Genomic DNA, 13403 nt, shown 5'->3' with positions numbered 1-13403 from the left:
AAAAAATTCTCATTAAAAAAAATATATATATATATATATATATATATATATATATATATATATACACACACACACATCATCATCATCATCACTTAAGACTAAACATTTTTTGAAGGGAAAACATATGTTCATAACATATGTTCAAAGCTAATTATTTTTCTTAAATGAATAAAGGTGGAAATAACAGACTTCCCAAATACACTCTTAAAAATAAAGGTGCTTCACGATGCCATAGAAGAACCTTTTTGTCTAAATGGTTCCATAAAGAACCTTTAACATCTGAACCAAAGTTTCACAAAAGGTTCTTTGTGGCGAAAGAAGGTTCTTCAGATTATAAAAAGGTAAGAAAGAGATGGTTCTTTAAAGAACCTTTGACTGAATGGTTCTTTGTGGAACCAAAAATGGTTCTTTTATGGCATCGCTTGAAGAACCTTTTGAAGCACCTTTATATTTAAGAGTGTATGTGAGCTATATTATTAAGTCGCTATCACCTTAAAGAGGATATATCTTCAAAACATATCATGCTCTTTTAATATACTATGTATAAATACTAAAACATTCACAACATAAAGCTCCACCCAAACCGTTTATGGAAAGTAACTTGCAAAAATGGCTTATAATAAGTTTAGGGTTACTAGTTAATTTTGGGAAGAAATTAATACATTTATTCAGCAAGCATGCATTACATTGATCAAAAGTGACAGTAAAGACATTTATAATGTCACAAAAGATGTATGTTATTTTAAACAAATGCTTTTCTTCTTAACTTTCTTTTCATCAAAGAATCCTGAAAAAAAACTATTGTTTTTTTTATATGGTTTCACAAAAATATTAAATATAACTGTTTTCAACATTGGTAATAATGAAAACTCTTTCTTGAGCATCAAATCAGCATATTAGAATGATTTCTGAATGATCATGTGACACTGAAGACTGGAGAAAATTCAGCTTTGCACCACAGGAATATATTTTATTTGAAAATATATTCAAATAGAAAACAGTTATTTTAAATTGGAATAATATTTCACAATATTACTGTATTTTCTCAAAAACATTTTCAAAAATCTTACCGAACCCAAACTTTTGAACTGTAGTGTATATATCAACACCTATTTAGTATTCAGCAACTTGACACATTCAGATGAACGACAGTTTTAAATATGCCACAGGAGTTTACATATAAAACAATAGTCTGAAGTGTCAAGCTTGAAAAACTATATTAAAAAAAAAAAAAGCATAAATGGATTTGTTAAGGTACAAGTTTGATGTTTGATGTCATGCCCTATTGGTTCCCAAACCAAAAAAACGGTGTGCCAGTTTCGAGAAAATCACATTTGGGAGCTGTAGCATAGAAAACTAAATAACAACTAAATGTTTTTTTTTTGTTTTTGTTTTTTGGTTCAGTCTGTCCTCACACATAGCTAAACATAATATGGACTACTTATATGTCTTTTTATGGCCTTAAAAGACTATGGAAAAATCCCCCACAAAAAATAAAAAAAATCTACTTTTGTGTTCCATATAAAGAACAACAGTATTTAATTTTGGAACAACATGAGCGTAGGCAAACAAAAATCAAATTTGTAATTTCCTATATTTAATTCTAAAGGTCAACGAGAGGGTGGAAAATAGCCAGGGAAACTACATTATGACTGTTTCGGGTGCAAGAAACATTGGCTAATATTACAAGTGGCCTTCTAGGGGAAAAAATAAACTGCAACAGAAGTAGAATATGGTCCATTTAAATAATTTCCTGGCTTTTGAAACATGCGCCTCTTTATTGGACAGCGAGGGCACCTAATGCTGGCGTGGTGATGGTGTTAGCATTGAGCTTTTGTTCGCTGGAACGCTTTCAGAGAAGAATAAAAAGGTGAAAATCTATTTAGTGGCTTTACACCATACCTAAAGTGTCAAAGCTTGAACAGAATGCTGGTGTGCGAGAAAAGAGACATAAAAATAGAGAAAACGCTGATGACAGAGGCGGCAGATCTGCTGTTATGCACACTGGCAGGTAGTGTATCAGAAGCCAAGGGTGGTTGTACTAATAGTTCTAAATACACCCCATGATGAGCTATTAGAAGAGGCTTTTTGTGAATGTGATAAATAAATCCTCTTTAGTCAGTGTGACAGTAATCCCAGAGCCCCCGTGCCTCCGTTCCTTACCAATCCATCAAGCGGCGCCTGCATATAATCAGCGCCGCATATTCCTCAAACGCGTTTCCATACGCTACAAAGACTTCCCCAAACACGCTAGCTGTATCTCTGGAAACTTCCAGTCTGTCTGGTCTCGGAGGAATACGTGAAACTTCACTTCCCATGATGCCTTGTTTCATCTTCACAGGTTGGAAATCAGCAAGGGGCACAATAAATGGGCACTTCTGGAAAGGGGCATCGTTTATCTGCGCTATAAGCAATCCAGCTCGTCTTACTAAGCCTATTACGTATTGGATTTCTGTTGCTGTGGCATAATTTATTTGAGCTGCTGTGGCTCAGAAGCAATAATACTTGTTTTTGATCAATTAAGAATGTCTTTGTGAAGGGTAAATACTCCATTGGGGTTTCTCAGTGAATTAAAAAAAACACACCAAAGATGTAATTCTACCTCAAATGAACAAAAAGAAAACATACATGAATGAGGAAAAAAGTATATTGTTCATTTCTAGAATGATAGTTGGGGAAAAAGAGTTCCTGCCAAAACAGTTACTGTAGCTTCTGTAAAATAATCATAAATAAATTTGGTGTCTCCTTTAGGCAGTGTAAGAAGCTCCAGAATCTTTCATTCGTAAAAAATAAATGTTCCAAAAGGGGGTTTTCGCAGTGATGCCATAGAAGAACCATTTTTGGTTTCCTGAAGAACCTTCAAGTGAACAGTTCTTAAAAGAACCAATTTTGTTTTGTCTTAGTGTGAAGAACATTTTAGTAATCTGAAGAACCTTTTTTCACTATACTGTAAAAACCTTTTGTGGAATGGAAAGGTTCCATAGATGTTAAAGCTTCTTAATGGAACCATCAATGCCAATAAAGAACTTTTATTTTTAATAAGAGTGTTCTGTTGGTTCATTTTTATTTGGTGAGAGTGGTGGCTGATACCAATGCAGTATTCATGTTGTGTCCGAATTACAGTATATGAAATGTAAATGCTCTGCTCTGGGCTGTTCATGATCTCAGAAATGATTGGTTTCTAATGTTCATAAAGGCTGTAATGGATCCATATTCTGCTTTGTTGGTGATGACAGCAAATACTTAATTACTTCATAAATTTGCATCTATATTCTCATGCAAAACATTGAAGAATGTACAATGAAGAAAAAGGTAACTCCAGGTAACAGTGGCTATATTAAAATATTAAGCAGCACTACTGTTCAACACTGATATTAGTAAGAACATGAGCAGCATTTCAGCATATTTGAATGATTTCTGATTTCTGATTTCTTATCAAAATTCAGCTTTACCATCACAGGAATAAATTACATTTTAAAATATATTATAATATATGTATATATTTTTTTTAATTTTAATAATATTTCACAATATACTGTATTTTTGTTAAAATAAATGCAGCCTTTCAAACATTTTACTGATCCCAAAATATCTGAATGGTAGTGTGTGTTTACATTACTGTTAGAATATTTCAAATGGGAAACATAAGAGCTTTCATTAAAAATTCTGCATTTCCAAATTATGTGTTAACAAAGATGAACTGTTTGTAAAACAGTCTGAAATGACTGTATTTTTTACATGACATGAACGCAGCACAACTTTTACATTAGTAACTATACCTATACTGGCATTCTGGAAGAAATTATAGTGATCATGGTAAAAAAAAATGAAAAAATTCTAGGGTGGAACAAGGACAGTGTTAAAAAAAAAACTTTGGTAGAAAGTTATAAATCACTGAATCTCTATCATCAATACTGTACAATACAAATGTTATTTGTCTGTGACAGTGTGTGCAAGTCTGGAGTGCTGTTGAAATGTCTGGTGTATGTGCAGATGATCTGTGATTTCTATCGACTCCGGCTGGACTGAGAGATGTGGTAGAAGGGATGGATTACCATGGTGATGAGGTATGTTGTTGCCCTCCAAGGTGGAGTGTCTTGGGCCTAGTGGCGGAGCACGAGCTTGCATTAGCAGACCTCTCCCAGTATGGCTCGCTGTGGAGAAACGTGGAAAAGCTCTTAACGGCCATAATGAGGGAAACATCAGCAACCAGAATGACCCAGAATTCACACAGATTATGAGTACAACTTCAATGAGGCTAAGATTTCACAAACAATTACATATATTTGATAAACTGAACTTTGAGTCGGTTTACCTTATTATATTTCAGAGACAGATTGAACAACAGATGGATAGAACGATAGATAGAACAACAGACAGACAGATAAGACAGATAGACAGACAGACAGACAGACAGACAGACAGACAGATAGACAGATAGATAGATAGATAGATAGATAGATAGATAGATAGATAGATAGATAGATAGATAGATAGATAGATAGATAGATAGATAGATAGATAGATTGATAGATTTATGTAAATTATGAAATTGTTGGAATGTAAATATAATGAAAAATTAATATATAATGAAAGTGAAATGAAATTCGTCAAACATGTATTTTCTTTTGATGTTTTCTGATGTTAGTAACCAGTATGAGAATTATTTACACCACAAAGCATATATTCTGTTAATGGTGAGATCTGAAAGACAAATAAAGCAGCATATAAGCTTACATATTGATAACTGAGAAAGCCGTTTGAGTGCTGCATTACACGCTGTAGCTCCGACCTTACTGAATCATTGCCAGCCTTTAGAATGTTTATTGGCTGATGTTAAACATGTATTTTTCAAAACAGTAGTTTAACATTAACAAATTTTCCGGGTTATTGATTCGGGGCAATGTGATTGACTCGTCTCTGGCGTGATGCGCTACAGATAGCGGGTGCCGTTCTAATTGCTCGGCATAAACGGCCTCGTTCACGCATTTATCTGTGGCACTCAAATGCTAAAGAGCTTTTATTTGTTAAGGGCTCTTCATGATCCCTGTTAAACACCGGAGGTTGCTGCAGGATGAATGGGGAGGAATTGGAAAGGCGAGGTTTTAACGGTAAAGGATTGATATCAGACCGGGGTGAACGCAGCCGCGTTCCTCTCTCTCCTCTAGATTGATGCTTTGCAATTTACAAACTTCTGCGGGCCACAATTCATTTAGCACAATAAATTCCCTGCAGGTATGGAGAGTGTCGCCATTCTACCACAAACTGAATGAAAACACCTACACACGCAATGCTCCAACACACACACATGTGCACGCGCACACACACCTACACATAAAGCACTGTCTCCCTGGCCCAATGCAGGCCCATTTTGATTTTGTTTCATGGCCGTAAAGGCACTGTATATTGCAGACAGCAGCAGAAGATTTGGTCCATTTTTCAAAGCCGACTATATTAGCCCTACACCACGCATTCTCTTTAAAAAATACCTTTTTTCCCCCACATGTTGGGAAAACTAATCCCCATCTGGTGCATTGTACTCTATAAAATGCTCCGACATGGCCTTTCCATGATTTCCAGGGAATCGGCGATATGATTGAAAATGTGTCCGTTTTGTAAGCAGGCCTGCTCCGGGTACACGTTCAAAACAGCACCGCTGACCCTGATGCCGTCTCAATCGCGTCAGACTTCCTGTGGACGCTAAATCCTGGTCCTATATGACTGCTTGACAATCGTACAAGCTGGAGAGAGAAATGAATGCATGATGTTTTTTCTGCTGGTTTGGCAAAGTGATTGTGAAACTATTATTTTCCAACAACAAAATTAATTATTTGTTGATTTAAATGGCATTTAGAAAGTACCATGTTATGGAAGCCCTTTAAAAAAAAAGGTATTTGCAACTTTTTATCTCACAATTTTGGACTTTTTTTGTCTTCACAAATCAGAATTTTTTTCTCAGAATTGCATGAAAAAAGTCAGAATTGTGATATAAACACATAATGTCACAATTCTAAGAAGTCTGAATTGTAAGATAAAAAGTCAGAATTGTGAGAAAAAGTCGCACTTATTTATTTATGTGTTTCATTCCACGACCGAAACAAACAAAAACAAAAAAAAAATGAATTGCGCGATATAAACTTAAGAATTGCGAGAAAAAAGTCAGAATTCTGAGTTTATACCTCACAATTCTGACTTTTTTTCTTAGAATTGCAAGAATTTTTTTTAGCCCTTTAAAAAAAAAGGTATTTGCAACTTTTTATCTCACAATTTTGGACTTTTTTTGTCTTCACAAATCAGAATTTTTTTCTCAGAATTGCATGAAAAAAGTCAGAATTGTGATATAAACACATAATGTCACAATTCTAAGAAGTCTGAATTGTAAGATAAAAAGTCAGAATTGTGAGAAAAAGTCGCACTTATTTATTTATGTTTCATTCCACGACTGAAACAAACAAAAACAAAAAAAAACTGAATTGCGCGATATAAACTTAAGAATTGCGAGAAAAAAGTCAGAATTCTGAGTTTATACCTCACAATTCTGACTTTTTTTCTTAGAATTGCAAGAATTTTTTTTAAATTGTTTTTATCTTGCAATTATGTGTTTATGAAACTAAAAATAAGTCTAATAAGTCTGACAGACAAAAAGAATAGAAATGTTACCTTGGCAACTAACTGAAATAAAGTACGTTTAAATACTAAAATAACTAAAACTTAAAAATAAATTAAAGCTAAACAGAAGAAACTAATAAAATTACAGATGACAAAAGAACATAAAATACTGTCAAATGAAAACTAAAATGACACCACTAATCCTAATGCGGTTTCTGATTTCCATCAGATGCTAAATCCTGGAGAGAGGCTGGAGAGAGAAGAGCGTCTGCAGGATATGTTCTCCTGTCGGTTTGGCCCAGACACTCAAAGTCAACAGCACATGCGATGTAATACAGGCCTCAGAATGCTGAAGATCTGCTCTGTGGGTTTGCAGTAGCATCTAAGGATTATTATCAAACAGGATGGTACCATGTCAGAACAGAGAGGCCCGTGCCAAAGGGCTGGCAGACTGAGAGAGGGAGGTTGGGAGAGACCACGAGTAGAGAAGAGATGAGGGAAAGGATATTCTTGAGTCTGTGGTATTCCGACAGTGTTCACAATATTGTTTCACAAAAAAAAAAATACACTCACAAAAGGCCAGGATGGAGGTACTGCAGACCCGTGCTGCATCACAGAGACCTTCAATCCGCACAAAACGAGCAGCGTGTCAATCAAACACAGGAACGCTCCACACACCTGTCATAACCTCGCAAAATAACACCTTATTTTCCCTCAGCTGCGTAAACGCAACAATCCGGAGAGACTAAGAAGAGACAGAAGGCAGAATATGATGAGAACTCAAACCCCAATCCTGGGAGAAAAAATGAAATACAGAGAACTCTAGACACTGCCTATATGGAAAGAGCTGAAAATATACCACTGGATGAACAAAAGGTAAGAGTTTTTGTAGTAAAACCACAGCTGCAAAAAGAGTCAAAAACTAAAGCATACATCACTGTCACTCCTTGCCAAAATCTCCTCCTGAGTAGTTTTCCTACGCTAACTTTTCCTAACCAACGCTGGTCTGGGATACAGTTCAAGTGGACTCAAGCACAGTTTGTAATTGGCACGAAAGCAATTCAATCAAAATTGCTGAAACATTTATTTTTATTTTATTTTTTATTTAAATTTTTGACAAAAATGTTGTTTAAATTTAGTCAAAAATTATTTCTGGTCATTAAAATGAAACTTTACCTTGAAACAAGTTTAAGTACTACAATTTCTAAAACAAAAATAAATTAAAGCTATATAGAAATACTACAAAATGACAAGCAAAATAAACAAATAAAATTAAACCAATAAAACCAAAATAATAATAATAAAACCATTGTTAAGGGCTGTTATAAATATAAATACATATTTATTAGAGAAATTTAGCCAGTATTTTGGTACATTACTGAAACAAATTCACGAAATTTACATTACAGAATTGACAAATTCTGACAATAATGGCCAATAAAACTATAACAGACAAAACATTAACCTAATATTCAAACAACAAACCAATGTTGTTATTGTTAACAAAAACTAGAACTGCAACTTAAACTATTTTAAGTAATTAAAATTAGAGATCGACCGATATATCGATTTACCGATATTTCCCCCTGATATTTAAGCATTTGACCATAATCGGATATCGGTTTTGTAATATCGGATTCACCGATAAACGCCGCCATCTTGTGGGTGTTTTGAAAATTGCGCACAGGATCGCCATTGCAGCGCGTCTGAGGGGAGACGAGACGACAACAACGCCATGCAGGTACTTGATTTGCTGTAGTTAGTAAACTTTATTTAACATAACAGCCATTTATGGACAAATTAGATGAATTACATAAATGATGATGTAGTTTATGCAGCTTGGCTCTAAGAAATAGTGACCAACTCATGGAGTCATGTAAAATAATCCGTCAAGTCCTGTCCCAATAAAGACATAACTTTGCCTGAATTAAATAATATGCAGCCATGAATGAGCGCATGTTGGAAATAAAAGCGCTGAATTATCTAAAAACTAACTAAAATAATATGTTTAGGTTAAGTACTACAATTACTAAAACTGAAATTAAATGAAACTAAATTTAAGGTATATAGAAATTTAAGTTCAAAAACTATTGAGTAAAACTATAAGACAAAATATTAGCCAAATATTCAAACAGAATACAAGTTCTGTTACTAAAACGAAAACAACAATTAAAAACCTTTTAGGGTCATTAAAATAAAAAATGTTTTCAGTAATTTAAATAAAGTTCAAATAAAACAAAATAAATATTAAATGAAAAACTTTGGCAACTGAAATAATATGTACCACAATTACTAAAACTAAAATAAAATAAATTTAAGGTATATAGAAGTTTATATAAGTTCAATAAAAATGCATATAACACAATTACTAAAATCTTAACTAAATTTAAAATGAAAACTAAAAAAAATGCAATATAATAATAAACACTATAACACCATGTAAATAATACTAAAATATCACTAGTTGATTTTAGAAATATGTACGCTGATGGTGATACACAGCTACACACAGAAAAATAAGGGGCCAGAATTGTACCTTTTGGGGTACAACAGCTTGTCTCTGGAGCAGTACCCTTAAAAGGACATATTTGTACCTTTTTTACCCCTAATAGGTACATATTAGTACCTTAAGGGTATGTATTACTACTCTAAGGTACTAATATGTACCAATTAGGGGTAAAAAAGGTACAAATATGTCCTTTTAAGGGTACTGCTCCAGAGACAAGCTGTTATACCTCAAAGTGTACAATTTTAAACCCCTTTTTTCTGTGTGTACTGTTTGAACTGTGACAGCAGCCTAAGACCCTACAAGTCCCATCAATGGTGTCAAGATGGACAAGAATTGTCCTGTTTGTTTGAAAACACTCATCTCAGACTACTACGGCCCCCTGGCATGTTTATTAGGCTGCGATATTGACTGCTGGATTGGGCGTAGGGGCCGCTCAGCGTGATTTACGGGGGCTTTTATCGATGTCATCTGTTGGAGTGGGGTGAGTGACATTTACAGGTAAATTCTCCCATGCAAGAGTCCATTACAATAACGCAGAAGCCATCCGCGGTTCCCCCGTGCACGTGCTGACCACAACCCAACTACCATCACAGAGACAATAAATCTAGCGCACAGGGGCCAATGGCTCTGACCGCAGAGTTAACCTGACTCTCATGGAGAAAAGGACCAGATTAGTCAGTCTGGACAAGACGGACATAAAACTGACACACAAGAATAAACATCAGAAAACCATTGAAAGGACAAGCTGTTTGGAACATGAGGGAACTTATGGCGCTTTTCCACTGCATGGTACGGCTCAGCTCAGTTTGCGTTTCCACTGCAGTTTAGTACCGCTTTAGAGTGGGCAGGATTATAGACATGTCATTATAGTTGCACGGCCTCTACTGCCGTGCTGAGTGACCTCCTGAAAAACGTTTTCATTCCGTGTCATCCCATCAAGCTCTCACTGGATCCTCTCCTCGGCTATCAACGAGCGGAACGTCTGTACATCCCCAACAGACCACGAAATAATTTTGTTGTTTAAAAAAAGGTGTTGGCGCTTTTCCACTGCATGGTACGGCTCAGCTCAGTTTGCGTTTCCACTGCAGTTTAGTACCGCTTTAGAGTGGGCAGGATTATAGACATGTCATTATAGTTGCACGGCCTCTACTGCCGTGCTGAGTGACCTCCTGAAAAACGTTTTCATTCCGTGTCGTCCCATCAAGCTCTCACTGGATCCTCTCCTCGGCTATCAAAGAGCGGAACGTCTGTACATCCCCAACAGACCACGAAATAATTTTGTTGTTTAAAAAAAGGTGTGCTAATTCGAAATTGTTGCGTTTGTTCAAAAAAAGTTGCGTTTGATCCTCGCTGGCTGTGCTGATTTAATCTAGCAGGTCTAGTAGTGTCACGTGACGCAAGTTCAATGACACAGGTAGTGACGATTCTTTCTGGCAAATCAGTGATCAGCAGGGTTTACATGTCACTTTTTGGTAACGGTACAGCTTGCTTGGAACCTCAGCCGAGGTGGTACTGAAAAAAGTACCAGGTACTGTACACAGTGGAAAACCCCCCAAAAGCGAGCCATGCTGTGCCGTACCATGCAGTGGAAAAGCGCCAATAGTAGATTTAAGAATACAGATAAATGCCTAAAATTAAAAGAAATACTATGAGTAAAACTATAAGACAAAATATTAGCCAAATATTCAAACAGAATACAAGTTCTGTTACTAAAACGAAAACAACAATTAAAAATATTTTAGGGTCATTAAAATAAAAAATGTTTTCAGTAATTAAAATAAAGTTCAAATAAAACAAAATAAATATTAAATGAAAAACTTTGGCAACTGAAATAATATGTACCACAATTACTAAAATTAAATTGAAAACTAAAAATATAAAACAAAATAAATATTAGATGAAAAACTAACCTTGAAAAAGTAATCTTAAGAAATTAGAAATATTAAAAAGGTGAGAAAAATTAAAAATCTTGCCTTGGCAACTAACTAAAATAAGTTACAGTACTACAATTACTAAAACAAAAAAAATTAAGCTATGCAGAAACACTAACTAAAAGTGCATAAAAACTGTTAAAAATCAAATATTACAGTATATACTATAATAGCATATAAATAATACTATAAGACCACTGCAACATACTAACTTTTTGTTGAAATGTAAGCTGTATTGCTATATAAAAGGAATGGTATAAATATATAATAATATAAGTAAAATAAATACAAATATTTTTAGAGGTTTCAAAAGACATGACGGTAATTAAATGTACATTTTCATTTTTGGCTCGAGAACCTGAATATATAAAAAATATATATTTATATGCTGATTCTATAGATCCTGTTTGAGCTGTCGCTACAAGAAAAAACACAACAAACCGACAGGCTACAAGAAGACACTCTCATCCATCTTTACTAACATATACAGTATGATGAAGAAACTTGTGCGTGTGTTTGAGTTGTGTTGAAAAAGTGTGGGGATACACACCTGACCTGTCTGTGTGTGTGTGTGTGTGTGTGTGTGTGTGTTTGTGTGTGTGAGAGAGAGAGAGAGAGAGAGAGAGAGAGAGAGAGAGAGAGAGAGAAAGACAGCATCACTGTTCAAGTGCTGCTACGCAAATAAATTATTAAGAGCCGTCTGCTACACTACATCAAACCAGCAGAGAGACTGAGATATTCACTGCGGTACAGGGACAAGAGTGCCATCATATCTGTTGAGCGCACACACATACATCCATGCTCAGAAATACAGGGACAAACCGGCGTTCTGCTTGCTCCAGCTCTTAAAGGAACAGGTCACCCAAAAATTAAATCCTTCTTCATTTACTCATTCTTATGTTGTTCTTAACCCATATGATTTTCAGGATGTTTATCAGTTGCTCTCTTGAAAGAGGATGGTGACCAAGAGCTGCCAAGACCCATAAAGGCCAAAAACAGCATGATAAAAGCAGTCCATATGCCTGTGCATTATATCCCACCGTTTGAAGACACATGATAGCTTTGTGTGAGGAACAGACTGAAATTTAAGTCACTATTTACTGAAAATTTTCCTAGACAGCCATGGTCACTTTCACTTTCATTGTACAGCAAAGTGCAGCTGAGACATTCTGCTACAAATAAGTCTGGCAGGTTTAATAAAAACATGACAGTGAATAAATAAATGTATTATTTTAAGTAATAAGAGTTAACTAATAATAAGATAATTAACAAGAATAAATTAAAATGAAATTAACACATTTACATTTTTTATTTTGGAATCAGAATATATTTAAAATATATTTATTACAGTAATTTATATATATATATATATATAGGATTTTTGGGGGCCGATACCGATTTTAACGATCACTTATTGGCCGATTCCGATACCGATATTCGTCACTTCCTCTCTTATTTGAAATTTTGTCATCAAAATAGATAGTATTTTGATCATGTTTTAAATCAGCAAAGTTCAAAAACACCCGCATTAAATTATACTAGCAGATTTATTGCTGCATCATCAAATAATTTCTAATGAACATGGATTGGATCCATTTAACATTCAGCAGGCCTACATAAATACAACAGAACAAAGATACATATTAAATAAACAGTGCTTTTTAGGAAGGTTTAACAGTTTTCAGGTACAGAAATAAAGTAAACAAATGTTAAATAACACTTCACTGTATAAATTAAATACATATTAATCCTTCTTTATTCTAAGATACTTTATTATGATTAATCTTCTAATTATTTATATATATCTAATTATAATCTTCTCTTATTTTGATGGGTTTTCTAGTCTACAGAGCAGCTATATGGATAATGAAAGCATGCAGTTCTTCGGATTTGAATTTTGTCAGTTTATTAAGCACCCCTCAAAAAGGCATGGTATATATTTCTTTACTGTTAGTTGTAATAAATGTTTTGTGTACAAACACGATTCCAAAAAAGTTGGGACACTGTACAAATTGTGAATAAAAACAGAATGCAATGATGTGGAAGTTTCAAATTTTAATATTTTATTCAGAATACAACATAGATGACATATCAAATGTTTAAACTGAGAAAATTTATAATTTTAAGGGAAAAATAAGTTGATTTTAAATTTCATGGCATCAACACATCTCAAAAAAGTTGGGACAAGGCCATGTTTACCACTGTGTGGCATCCCCTCTTCTTTTTATAACAGTCTGCAAACGTCTGGGGACTGAGGAGACAAGTTGCTCAAGTTTAGGAATAGGAATGTTGTCCCATTCTTGTCTAATACAGGCTTCTAGTTGCTCAACTGTCTTAGGTCTTCTTTATCGCAT

At 34.6% G+C, this 13403-nt stretch overlaps 1 protein-coding gene across 1 annotated transcript in view; it reads right to left on the bottom strand.

Moving 5' to 3' along the window:
• LOC107589658 (neuronal PAS domain-containing protein 3-like) overlaps positions 1 to 13403 on the bottom strand; it is a 181871-nt gene that overhangs the window by 101500 nt on the left and 66968 nt on the right. The window contains exon 2 of the mRNA XM_016278161.1: positions 4056 to 4154. Within this exon, the coding sequence (XP_016133647.1) occupies positions 4056 to 4154 (99 nt within the window). The remainder of the gene's footprint in view (positions 1 to 4055; positions 4155 to 13403) is intronic.

Source organism: Sinocyclocheilus grahami, unplaced genomic scaffold, assembly GCF_001515645.1.
Source record: "Sinocyclocheilus grahami isolate Dianchi unplaced genomic scaffold, SAMN03320097.WGS_v1.1 scaffold118.1, whole genome shotgun sequence".
Taxonomy (NCBI): Eukaryota; Metazoa; Chordata; class Actinopteri; order Cypriniformes; family Cyprinidae; genus Sinocyclocheilus; species Sinocyclocheilus grahami.
The sequence above is the reverse complement of the archived record's forward strand: the minus strand, read 5'-3'. Positions and strand labels throughout refer to the sequence as shown.